The sequence below is a fragment of the Caretta caretta genome, chromosome 8 (genome assembly GCF_965140235.1).
Source record: "Caretta caretta isolate rCarCar2 chromosome 8, rCarCar1.hap1, whole genome shotgun sequence".
NCBI classification, from domain to species: Eukaryota; Metazoa; Chordata; order Testudines; family Cheloniidae; genus Caretta; species Caretta caretta.
In genome coordinates, this window is record NC_134213.1 from 18468674 (window position 1) to 18481943 (window position 13270).

A 13270-nucleotide genomic window follows, 5' to 3' on the forward strand; every position below is an offset into this window, starting at 1 on the left:
GTGGCTGGAACCATGTCCCTGCACAGCCCCTGGGGGAGGGGAGGGCATAGGGCTGCATGCGTTGCCCTTGCCACACCTCCAGGTACTTCCCCCGAAGCTCCCATTGGCCACGGTTCCCCATTCCCGGCCAATGGGAGCTGAAGGGGGCGGTGCCTGGAGGCAAGGGCAATGCACAGAGCCCTCTGCCTCCCTACCCCGCCCCCAGGGACGTGGTGCCAGCTGCTTCTGAGGGCGGCGCAGGGCCTGTGGCACCACGGGAGGTAATCCCACAGGCTGGATCCAAAGCCCTGAGGGGCCGGATCCGGCCTGCGAGCCGTAGTTTGCCCACCCCTGACCTAGCCCTACCATGCAATAGAGCTTATAGGGTGTGCCTGCCATCACTGCAGCAGAGTGGGAAGGAGACAGCAGGTGCAACAGTTACCTTGTTCCAGTGCCATACTATAATGAAGGCATAGATTGCCCCCTTAAGAATGGATTGGAGAAGCAGTAACTCAGACCATATGATCCTTTCTTCCCCTACAAAGAAGCAGCCTATAGCACCCCCTGAAGACTCAGCATATGGTAGAAATGGTTATTGGGCCCTGTCAAGGTTCCTCCCCCACTCTGAACTCTAGGGTACAGATGTGGGGACCTGCATGAAAAAACCTCCTAAGCTTATCTTTACCAGCTTAGGTCAAAACTTCCCCAAGGTACAAAATATTACACCCGTTATCCTTGGAATGGCCGCTACCACCACCAAACAATTACTGGTTACTGGGGAAGAGCTGTTTGGACGCGTCTGTCCCCCCAAAATACTTCCCAAAACCTTGCACCCCACTTCCTGGACAAGGTTTGGTAAAAAGCCTCACCAATTTGCATAGGTGACCACAGACCCAAACCCTTGGATCTGAGAACAATGAAAAAGCATTCAGTTTTTACAAGAAGACTTTTAATAAAAAATAGAAGTAAATAGAAATAAAGAAATCCCCCCTGTGAAATCAGGATGGTAGATATCTTACAGGGTAATTAGATTCAAAAACATAGAGAACCCCTCTAGGCAAAAGCTTAAGTTACAAAAAAGATACACAGACAGAAATAGTTATTCTATTCAGCACAATGCTTTTCTCAGCCATTTAAAGAAATCATAATCTAACACATACCTAGCTAGATTACTTACTAAAAGTTCTAAGACTCCATTCCTGTTCTGTCTCTGGCAAGAGCAGCACACAGACAGACCCTTTGTTCCTCTCCCTCCTCCCAGCTTTTGAAAGTATCTTGTCTCCTCGTTGGTCATTTTGGTCAGGTGCCAGCGAGGTTACCTTTAGCTTCTTAACCCTTTACAGGTGAGAGGAGCTTTCCCCTGGCCAGGAGGGATTTCAAAGGGGTTTACCCTTCCCTTTATATTTATGACACGCCCCCCAAATCTCAGCTAGGGTGAAACACTGGCTGGGATTTCTTCCTGGAGCTCTAGGAAAACAGAGTTAATAAGACACATGCATCTCTAATTATACTACCAAGTACATAAAGACTAACAATATTTTCCACATCTCAAGGATGATTTTAACCAGTTGATTCTGGGAAACTTTCACGGGAGAGTGCATCAGCCACTTTGTTAGAAGCTCCTGAGATGTGTTGGATGTCGAAATCAAAATCTTGGAGAGCTAAACTCCACCGAAGAAGTTTTTTGTTAGTTTCTTTGACGGTGTGAAGCCACTTTAGTGCAGCATGGTCGGTTTGCAGGTGGAAACGCCGTCCCCAAACATATGGGCGTAGCTTTTCCAGAGCGTAGACAATGGCATAACATTCTTTTTCAGTGACTGACCAGTTGCTTTCCCTCTCAGACAGTTTTTTGCTGAGAAACACTACAGGGTGGAATTCTTGATCAGGTCCTTTCTGCATTAAAACTGCTCCCACACCACGCTCGGACGCATCTGTGGTTACTAGGAACGGTTTGTCAAAGTCTGGGGCCCTTAGTACAGGGTCAGACATGAGTGTCGCTTTAAGCTTGTTAAAGGCCTTCTGACACTTTCCGGTCCACTGAACAGCATTTGGCTGTTTCTTTTTGGTTAGGTCTGTCAGTGGGGCAGCGATTTGGCTGTAGTGCGGTACAAATCGTCTGTAATAACCGGCCAAGCCTAAGAAGGATTGAACCTGTTTCTTTGACTTTGGGACAGGCCACTTTTGGATAGCATCCACTTTGGCCTGTAGGGGGCTGATAGTTCCTTGACCCACCTGGTGTCCAAGGTAAGTCACTCTGTTTAGGCCTATTTGACACTTCTTAGCCTTAACAGTTAGTCCTGCCTCCCTTATGCGCTCAAGGACTTTTTGTAGATGTTCCAGGTGGTCTGCCCAGGAATCCGAAAATATGGCCACATCGTCAAGGTAGGCGACTGCATATTCTCCTAATCCCGCTAGGAGACCATCTACAAGTCTTTGGAAAGTGGCGGGTGCATTTCGCAGCCCGAAAGGGAGTACATTAAATTCATACAGCCCGAGATGTGTGATGAAGGCTGACCTTTCCTTGGCAGATTCGTCTAGCGGTACCTGCCAGTACCCCTTGGTTAAGTCCAAGGTAGAGATGAACTGGGCCCGTCCCAGTTTCTCTAATAGTTCATCTGTGCGTGGCATTGGATAGTTGTCTGGGCGAGTTACAGCATTTAGCTTACGGTAGTCCACGCAAAAACGTATTTCCCCATCTGGTTTGGGAACTAGAACCACTGGAGATGCCCATGCACTTTCAGAGGGGCGGATTACCCCCATCTGTAACATATCCTGGATCTCCCGTTCTATAGCAGTTTTAGCTTGAGGAGACACCCGGTAAGGTTGGACCCTAATTGGGTGAGCATTACCTGTGTCAATGGAGTGGTATGCCCGTTCAGTCAGTCCTGGGGTGGCTGAGAACGTTGGCGCGTAGCTAGTGCACAGCTCCTGGATCTGCTGTCGCTGCATACGCCCAAGGGTCATGGAGAGGTTCACCTCTTCCACACCACCAGCACATTTCCCTTCGTAGTAAACACCTTCAGGCCACTCAGCGTCGTCTTCTCCCTGGGCTGTAAACTGACAAACCTTTAATTCTCTGGAATAAAAGGGCTTTAGAGAATTAATATGGTACACCTTAGGCTTTCGGTTGGAGGTGGGGAATGCTATGAGATAATTAACAGCTCCCAGGCGCTCCTGGACCGTGAATGGCCCTTCCCACGATGCTTCCATTTTATGGGCCTGGAGCGCCTTTAAGACCATGACCTGGTCTCCTACTTTGAAGGAACGCTCTCTGGCATGTTTATCATACCAGGCTTTTTGCTCTTTTTGAGCATCCTGTAAGTTTTCTCTAGCAAGGGCTAAAGAGGTTCGGAGGGTGTTTTGTAGGTTGGTTACAAAGTCCAGAATGTTAGTTCCTGGAGAAGGTGTAAATCCCTCCCATTGCTGCTTCACCAACTGCAATGGCCCCTTAACCTCACGGCCATATACAAGTTCAAATGGGGAAAACCCTAAACTGGGATGTGGTACAGCTCTGTAGGCAAAGAGCAACTGCTGCAACACTAGGTCCCAATCATTGGAGTGCTCATTTACAAATTTACGTATCATGGCCCCCAAAGTTCCATTAAACTTCTCCACCATGCCATTTGTTTGATGGTGGTAAGGAGTGGCAACCAAGTGATTTACCCCATGAGCTTCCCAAAGGTTTTTCATAGTTCCTGCCAGGAAATTAGTCCCTGCATCTGTGAGGATGTCGGAGGGCCAACCTACCCTGGCAAAAATGTCTGCTAGTGCCTGGCACACACTTATAGCCCTGGTGTTGCTCAGAGCTACTGCTTCCGGCCATCGGGTGGCAAAATCCATGAAAGTCAGTATGTACTGCTTTCCTCTGGGTGTCTTTTTCGGAAAAGGACCCAGAATATCCACAGCTACTCGCTGAAATGGAACTTCAATGATGGGGAGTGGCTGGAGAGGGGCTTTGACCTGGTCTTGGGGTTTTCCCACTCTTTGGCACACCTCACAAGACTGGACATAGGTAGAAACATCCTTGCCCATTCCCTCCCAGTGGAATGACCCCCCCAAACGGTCTTTGGTCCTGTTCACCCCAGCATGGCCACTAGGGTGATCATGGGCTAAGCTCAAGAGCTTGGCCCGGTATTTAGTTGGAACTACCAACTGTCTCTGAGGATGCCAGTCTTCCTGGTGTCCACCAGAAAGAGTTTCCTTGTATAAAAGTCCTCTTTCTACAACAAACCTGGATCGATTAGAAGAGCTGAGAGGCGGTGGGTTGCTCCGTGCCGCCGTCCAAGCTCTCTGGAGGCTTTCATCTGCTTCCTGTTCGGTCTGGAACTGTTCCCTTGATGCTGGAGACATCAGTTCCTCATGGGATTGTGGACCTAGGCTTGGTCCCTCTGGAAGCGATATAGGGGATGGAGCTGTTTCTGTTGACTGTGAACCGCTCTCCGCTGGTGCACTATGTTGGGATTCAGGCTCCGGCTGAGCCTCTTGTGTAGGGTTATCGGCTGCTGCCAGTTCAGGTTCGGTGGGGCCCTCTGGTGTTGAGGTTGCAAGTACTGGATTCAGTGCTGACACGGGGTCTGGTGTTGGTTGTTCGGCTGGTTCCGGTTCTAGGACTGGTTCCGTCTGGGTCTCTGGGACTGGATCCACTACTGCTGTTGCAGACATTGGCCTGGGGTCCGGGTCCATCACCTCTGACTGGGTCCTGATAGAAGTTTCCGGAACAGAGCTAGGCCTCACGGCTTGTTTAGCCTGGCTGCGGGTGACCATTCCCACCCTCTTGGCCTGCTTCACATGATTGGCCAAGTCCTCCCCCAACAGCATGGGGATGGGATAATCATCATAGACTGCAAAAGTCCACATTCCTGACCAGCCCTTGTACTGGACAGGTAACTTGGCTGTAGGCAAATTGAAAGAGTTGGACTTGAAGGGTTGAATCGTCACTTGGATCTCTGGGTTGATTAAATTGGGGTCCACTAAGGAAGCATGGATAGCTGACACTTGTGCTCCGGTGTCCCTCCACGCGGTGACCTTCTTCCCACCCACACTCACAGTTTCCCTCCGCTCCAAGGGTATCTGGGAGGTATCTGGGCCTGTGGACCTCTGGTGTGATTCCGGTGCAATGAACTGTAATCTGTTGGGGTTCTTGGGGCAGTTGGCCTTTACATGCCCCAGCTCGTTACACTTAAAACATCGTCCAGCTGACGGGTCACTGGGGCGAGGAGGGTTGCTGGAGAACGGGGTGGTGGGACGATAAGGGGTCTGGAGGGTTCTTTGGGAGGTAGGTGGGGCTTTGGGCGGCCCCCGGTAATAAGGTGTGGTCTGGGGTGGTCCCTTCTGGTCTCCGCTCCAACTGCGACCAGTTTTCTTCTTCTCTGCCACCTCCACCCATCTGGCTCCAATCTCTCCTGCCTCAATTACAGTTTTGGGTTTCCCATCTAGGATGTATCTTTCTATTTCCTCAGGAACACCCTCTAAGAATTGTTCCATTTGCATTAGGAAGGGCAAATTTACTGGAGATTCAACACTTGCTCCTGATATCCAGGCATCCCAATGTTTCACAATGTGGTAGGCATGTCGGGTAAATGACACGTCTGGTTTCCACCTTAGGGCTCTGAACCTCCGACGAGACTGCTCGGGTGTTATCCCCATTCTGACTCTTGCCTTGGATTTAAACAGTTCATACTTGTTCATGTGTTCTTTAGGCATTTCAGCTGCCACCTCAGCTAAGGGTCCACTGAGCTGCGGCCTCAGCTCTACCATGTATTGGTCAGTAGAGATGTTGTACCCAAGGCAGGCCCTTTCGAAGTTTTCTAAGAAGGCCTCAGTATCATCACCTGCCTTGTAGGTGGGGAACTTTCTGGGATGGGAAGTGGTACCTGGAGAAGGATTGCTAGGGTTTGTTGGTATATTCTGCTGGGCCTTTATCTTCTCCATCTCCTCCACATACTTCCTCTCTTTTTCCTTCTCCTCCAGTTCTTTGTCCCTTGCTTCCATAGCTCTCCTGTGAGCAGCCGCTTGGTGTTGTTCTGCTTCTCTCGCTGCCTCCCTTTCTTGTTCCTTCTTCAGCCGCATGAGTTCTATCTGTCTTTCATGTTCCCTTTGTCTTTCCTCAGCCTGAAATTTGGCTAATTCCAGCTGTAGTCGCGCTGAGGATTTGGTCATTCTAACCTCTCTGTTTTTAACTAACTTTACACCCGAGGTTTAGAAATAAACAAACAAAACTTGGCTGTAAAATTTTGCTGTGCTGCAATAGAATACCTATTCTCTGATAGTGATTGTCAGCCTACAGAAAAAGACAATTCCCTTGTCTCTGCTCTGGGCCCAAATTAAAGCAAAAAACCTCCAGCTGCTTGGAAACCTGCTTACCCAGCCCAAAGAAAAAGCAAATGGGTAGAACACACACCCCCTATTTACTTTTAGGAAGAAAAGAAAAAAAAAAAAACAATGGGTTGGAAGACTGTGAATTTCCCTGCAGGAGTTAAGTACCCTGCCTCCAGGCAAAAAAACCTGCAATTCACAAGATAATCCCCTTTTGTCTCTGCTTGGCCAAAGTTTCAAAGCTGCTTTCTGGACTTTCTTTCCAAAGAAAAAAAAAATTTCCTTTTTAAACTCTGTATTTCTAGTTCAAAAAATCTCAACTGGATCTCAAATGATTTCAGGTTAATCCCACCACTGTGCCACCATGTCAAGGTTCCTCCCCCACTCTGAACTCTAGGGTACAGATGTGGGGACCTGCATGAAAAAACCTCCTAAGCTTATCTTTACCAGCTTAGGTCAAAACTTCCCCAAGGTACAAAATATTACACCCGTTATCCTTGGAATGGCCGCTACCACCACCAAACAATTACTGGTTACTGGGGAAGAGCTGTTTGGACGCATCTGTCCCCCCAAAATACTTCCCAAAACCTTGCACCCCACTTCCTGGACAAGGTTTGGTAAAAAGCCTCACCAATTTGCATAGGTGACCACAGACCCAAACCCTTGGATCTGAGAACAATGAAAAAGCATTCAGTTTTTACAAGAAGACTTTTAATAAAAAATAGAAGTAAATAGAAATAAAGAAATCCCCCCTGTGAAATCAGGATGGTAGATATCTTACAGGGTAATTAGATTCAAAAACATAGAGAACCCCTCTAGGCAAAAGCTTAAGTTACAAAAAAGATACACAGACAGAAATAGTTATTCTATTCAGCACAATGCTTTTCTCAGCCATTTAAAGAAATCATAATCTAACACATACCTAGCTAGATTACTTACTAAAAGTTCTAAGACTCCATTCCTGTTCTGTCTCTGGCAAGAGCAGCACACAGACAGACCCTTTGTTCCTCTCCCTCCTCCCAGCTTTTGAAAGTATCTTGTCTCCTCGTTGGTCATTTTGGTCAGGTGCCAGCGAGGTTACCTTTAGCTTCTTAACCCTTTACAGGTGAGAGGAGCTTTCCCCTGGCCAGGAGGGATTTCAAAGGGGTTTACCCTTCCCTTTATATTTATGACAGGCCCCAAGAGGATGGCACAGAATAGGAGAGGCTCATCTCAAAGACAAAGTGTGCTGGAGTAGAAAAGAGAAAACACTGAGGAAGGGGGATTTCAAGGAGGTCTGCTCAAGAGCACCTGCAGGGTTTGGTCCAGCATTCCCTTGCACGGTTTGTGCAGCACTAGTCCTGTTCCCTGCTTTACCACCAGATCTCACTCAATAAGGCTGTTGTTCCATTGAAAGAGTCTGGTGACATAAGAGCCTCTGCCCCAGGATGGAATTTTCAAAGCTACATTGTTGCATCTTTGTTATTAAATGTTTTCCTTTGAGAAGTTGTCAGTTTAATCCATAGTTGAGTAAAGTCCATAAATTATTGCCTTCCATGGCAATACCAACATCCAGCTACCAACAAAACCAACGATAATACTGTACGTCAGTCAGAACCAGACTTTGCAAGTGATTTAGTCCATAATGATCTCATCCAGATTGTAGTGTAGATTTTAAACCAACTCAAAGTTCAGAGCTGTTTGGGTGAGCTGGATTTGGGATCAGGCACCTCTTTAGTATACTGATTTTTGTTCTATGGGAATTTTAAGAGGGTATGTGTCATAAGAACATGATAACACCTGACCTAGGGCATGTTTGTCAGTCAATACACACATACCTTGTACTTTCATATTTGTAATTAGTTTTCTAGCATCTGTGGTTGTCCAGAAAACCATCTGAACCTCATGTGATGCCGTGCTGTCTGCCTGGGGGTATGGTAATAATGTAGGGACAGGCTGGAAAATATCTCTAATGGAAGGTCTTAATATTAATGGGCATCATGCCATGCACCTCACATGGGAATTGTGAGGCTTAATTAATTGAAAAGCTCTTTGGGAACTACAGATGAAGGGTGCCACATAAGTGAACCTATTTTTAAGAACATATTTATTATTCCTAACATGCATATAATAAATAAATAAAATTAACCATAACCAGGAATCTGTGAAGTTTTGCTGCATCTGAATGGAGTGAAACTTGATAGCTTTTCACACAGCTGTTCAAGGGGATCTCCTAGTGACTGAAAGGAGAATTACAAAAAAGAGTTTCAGAGTAGCAGCCGTGTTAATCTGTATCCACAAAAAGAAAAGGAGTACTTGTGGCACCTTAGAGACTAACAAATTTATTTGAGCATAAGCTTTCATGAGCTACGGCTCACTTCATCGGATGCATTCAGTGGAAAATACAGTGGGGAGATTTATATACACAGAGAACTTGAAACAGTGCATGTTACCATACACACTGTAACAAGAGTGATCAGGTAAGGTGAGCTATTACCAGCAAGAGAGCGGTGGGGGGAGGGGAGGGGAGGGGAAGGGGCATCTTTTGTAGGGCCATTTCCAGCAGTTGACAAGAACGTCTGAGGAACAGTGGGGTGGGGGTGGGGGGTTGCATGGATCCTTGTACATCCCTGTAACAAGACATCTTCGTTGACTTCTGTAATCCTCATGAAAAAGAAAATCAGATAGGCCAGAATTGAAGGAGTCTAGTCTCAGAGTTCTCCCTTCCCCAAGGAATCTGCCCCCTCCATCACATTCTTTTTTTAGAGCACCTTCCAATGGTGGTTCCCATTGGAGCTTGTTTCTGATGGCAAAGAAAGCAAACAGGAAGTGTGGTGCAGTATGGAAAGGAAAATACAAACTTTTCCCCTATCAAAACTCAGCTGGTAAACAGGAAATGGGTCTGCATTAATCCCCACATCCTAGAATTTTGGAGTAGTTTGAATGTAGGCTCTTTGGAACAGGGACCACCTGATTGGTCAGTGTTTGTACAGCACCTAGCATGATGGGATCCTTGACTGGGGCTCCCAGTTGCTATGGTGATACAAACAATAAGCCCCACCTTTGAAGCTCAGGTCAGCTCTAATTAAACATTAGAAAAACCTAATCTAAAAATCTCCTTGAAGGCTATTCTGAAAATCATTGGGAAATAGTAATGGGGTTTTGGACTCTCTGTTCCAAAAACTGCAGGGAGCTAGTTGCCTGGAGAAGAAGGAGCAATGGGGTAGTGGAATTTTGGTCTGAGGGAAGATGGGAGAAATGTGTTTCTTATAAATCAGCTTTTGCAGCAAAATATAGTAGACATTAGGAAGAGAGCTTGGTTCCATGTCAATCTTCTCATACTCTAGTTATGGGATCTCTAGTCATTTACAGAGCCAAGAGTTGGATCCTTTTAGCACAGTCACTTGCTATGTATGCAAATGTGAGCTCATGCCCAATGCAAATGCAGCATGGATGTTGTGACATTTCACTCCATATCGTTATGAAAATATGCTTATGATATGAATATGATATAACTGAGATATACTTTATACAAGGTGGCTTCATGTGAGATATCATTGGATAGAAAAGGAGTACTTGTGGCTCCTTTTCTTTTTGCGAATACAGACTAACACGGCTGTTACTCTGAAACCTATCATTGGATAGGTTTTTACTGAATGTGATTATCCGATTTGTATAACTATCATTTCTGTATCTAAGTTAGGAATATTAACTATGTATCTGTATTTTAAATGTGTCACTTTGGGTGTCACCCCCAACCAGCCCTTCAGGTGCAACAGTGAAAAAAGCCAGATAGGGCTAATGGGCCATTAGCCGTGACAATGGACTGTGAAAGGGCTTAGGGTTGTCTACACCTGCACTTTACAGCGCTGCAACTTTCTCACTCAGGGATGTGAACAATATCTAGGGTGAGAAATTACTATTTGTAACCAACTTCTTTGGTGAAACAAGCTTGTTTGTGTGTTTGGTTTTATTTATTAAGTTTAGTAATCTGCTTTGTTCTGTTTGTTCTGTACCCTTTAACCACTTAAATCTGCCTTTTGCAGTTAATAAAATTTGTTTTGTTTCTTATTAAACCCAGTTTCTGTAATTTCTAACTGGGGTGTGTGTGGGTGGAGGGGGGTGGCAAGAAGTTGTGCTTACCTTCCTCCATCTTGAGGGAGGAGGCGGATTTCATAATATACCTTTGGGTCTCCACTCCAAGGGAAGTGGATACCTGAGTGCTGGGGCAAGTCCCGTAAACTGAGCCATCCCAGAACTGATCTCAGTATCTGTTTCATTCTGAAGCAAGACAGATAAAAAGGGTCCCAGGCTGGCATGACAGATGTGCTCAGTGTATCTCAGCACATCAGGTGGCATTCTAAGGGGTCCAACCCATCACAGGGTGGTTGTGGGTGGTATTTGTAATAGCAACTAATTTTTAATTTCCCGTAGGAAACATAGTCAGCTGTCAGGATTATTTTGTTCTTAGTAAGACCTATTATTAACTAGCTAGTTCTAGCTAGCATTTTACTGATCTGACTGTGTGTAGCTGAAGGCAATACCTCCCGTTCATGTATAAATTTCAAATTGTTAGCTACACTCTTAGGAGAAAGGGCTGGGGATGTAACTGGTAAAGGCGAGGCACAGGTAACTACAGTTCTCTTCTGCCTGTGTCTGGGATGCGCACATTAAAGATCCCATAGCACTTGCAGGGAGATAATCCCACTATTTTGGCAAACATTTCCTTTCTCAGCAGCAAGCTCTAATACCCAAAGCTGTATACAGGGTATTTCTTATGTGCATAACATATGCTGGTTTCCCCCACACACTTATTATACTATCAGAAAACTATAGAAATAATTTTGGGATACCTCAGCTAACCCAAAGGGACACAGATAATTAAGATCTAAACCAAACACAGGGGATACACATGCTTCTGAAGTGAGGGCCTTAATTAATAAAGACTTTGTTTAAAAGAAGAAGTGGTACTTTCTCATTCACTTGGATAGATAATCCTGCATTTCAATATATTTATAATTTTTTACTTGCTAGCTATACTTAGTGAATTGAGATGAGAATTTAGCCCTATGGGGCAATTTTTTAAACGTGGATATCATGGGTCAGGTGCCACCACAAAACTGTTTTTGGATACAGAAGTAACTTGCAGTTACTCCACTTGTATAAGAACATAAGAATGGCCATACTGGATCAAACCAAAGGTCCATCCAGCCCAGTATCTGGTCTACTGACAGTGGCCAATGCCAGGTACCCCAGAGGGAGTGAACCTAACTGGCAATGATCAAGTGATCTCTCTCCTGCCATCCATCTCCACCCTCTGACAGAGGCTAGGGACAGTTTGTACAGTTACCCATCTGTCATACATATATGTAATTTTACAAGAACAATGTTTAGCCTTAGTTTGAAATTTACTGTGCTAATACTCTCTCAGATTCACTGTGCTGGACACTCTCCTATATATTCCGTCTCTTTCACACATACACAAAATTGATTTCTGTATTTTGTATTTATTGTTGCTGGGCAGGTGATTTTATCTTGATTTTATTTTTCAAGCACTTCAAACTGTGCTTGCCAAAAGGTAGCTGGCTCCAAAGAGTGTGCAAATGAAATTAAACGTGAAATGGCCAGTGGCATTGGAAAAGTTCTTACAGTGGGGTGCTGAAAGCTATTGAACAAAACTGTAAACCCTGTATATGATGGAAACCACTTCAAGCCAGGGGGTGCTACTGCACCCCCACTACCGCTAGTTCCAGCACCTCCTGGACATGGCAATGTAGGAAGTGGAGAATGAAAGTGCCAATCTGGTTATGATCCCAAGCATATGTGGGGTTTTAAAAGTGGGATGGGGGGATGTTAGTTAGCCTCCCCCTCGCTTCTCAGGGGCGTTGCAGCAGAAGCATTGTGTGTCAACTACAGGAAATCTAGTCATAAGAAATCAACTAAAACTATCTCTGTCCTTCTGCCATCCTCAGAAAGGGAGGTGGTTGCCATAGGAGCCGGGGCCACTCACTAAGTACATGAGAGCTTTGCTTAGCTCAGCAGAGCCAGCTTCTCCCAGTCAGCGGCCCCCTTCGGGCAGAATGACCCCTGCTGCCAAGCGCCGGCATCTAGGGCAGGCCGTGGGGCAGCGGCCAGCCCGTCAATGGTTTTCTTCATTGGCCAGCCCCAGCCCCTGGAACTGCCCGGGCAGCCGGCCCGACTCTAGGAGTCCAGGGTGCCAAGGCACCGGGAGGCAGCCCCCCCTGCAGCAGGTGCAGCCACCCAGCCCGCCTCTGTCCCCGCCGCCTGTGCGGCGTGTCCCTGCCAGTAACTTATGCATTTAGCCTGTAAATGAGACAATAATGCTAATACCGCTCGCTGATTGGCTGGCAAGGTCCTAACTCTGTTCCCTGATTCGCTAGAATATCTGAATTTTGTTTCCTGCTTCGTTGGCACGCTCGCTACTGCCAGAGGGTCTCCGATTGGTTGGAGTGGGAGATTATTCCTTTCTATCATTGGTTGCATGGTACGTCATTTTGTTTTTTGATTGGCCGGCACATCGCTCATCCTGATCTTTGATTGGTTAATATCCTACTCGTCCTCTCTTTGAATTGGTTGTATCTTTCTTTCCGTTTTCCTGACTGGCTGGCATCTTATGTGAGGTCAGTTCCGGTCTTCCTGTGGGTCACGGATCACGTGATACGGGTCGCCTGGGCCACTAAGGGGAGCAGGACGGCTTCTCGCAGCCAATCACAGCTTGTCTTACTTCCCTCGTTCAAAGTCGGCGGGCGCGATGGCCAATCCTGGTTAGGTCCCGCCCGTGCGTCTAGTGAGCGACGGTCCCGTCAGCCAATGACGTGGGGCGCGGCCTGGCGGTGGAGGTGGCGGCTTCGGCGGGGCTGGTGAGGCGGTGATGGCGGACAGAGGAGGCGGTGGCGGCGCTGGGGCTGGCGGCGGCGAGGCCGACGCGGGGGCGGCGGCGGCGGAGCGGTACAATAATGAGATCAGGTAGCGCAGG

General features: G+C 46.7%; 1 protein-coding gene across 9 annotated transcripts in view; it reads left to right on the forward strand.

Moving 5' to 3' along the window:
* Positions 1-13132: 13132 nt before the first annotated feature.
* The window catches only part of TCERG1 (transcription elongation regulator 1), a 56033-nt gene continuing 55895 nt past the window's right edge, over positions 13133-13270 (forward strand). For 6 of the 9 annotated variants that reach the window (XM_048859959.2, XM_048859960.2, XM_048859966.2 and 3 more), the window contains exon 1: positions 13134-13260. In XM_048859959.2, the coding sequence (XP_048715916.2) occupies positions 13166-13260 (95 nt within the window). In that variant the 5' untranslated portion in view covers positions 13134-13165. Of the gene's footprint in view, positions 13261-13270 lie in introns of all 9 variants that reach the window. The other 3 variants (XM_048859963.2, XM_048859962.2, XM_048859964.2) reach the window with 3 other exon arrangements.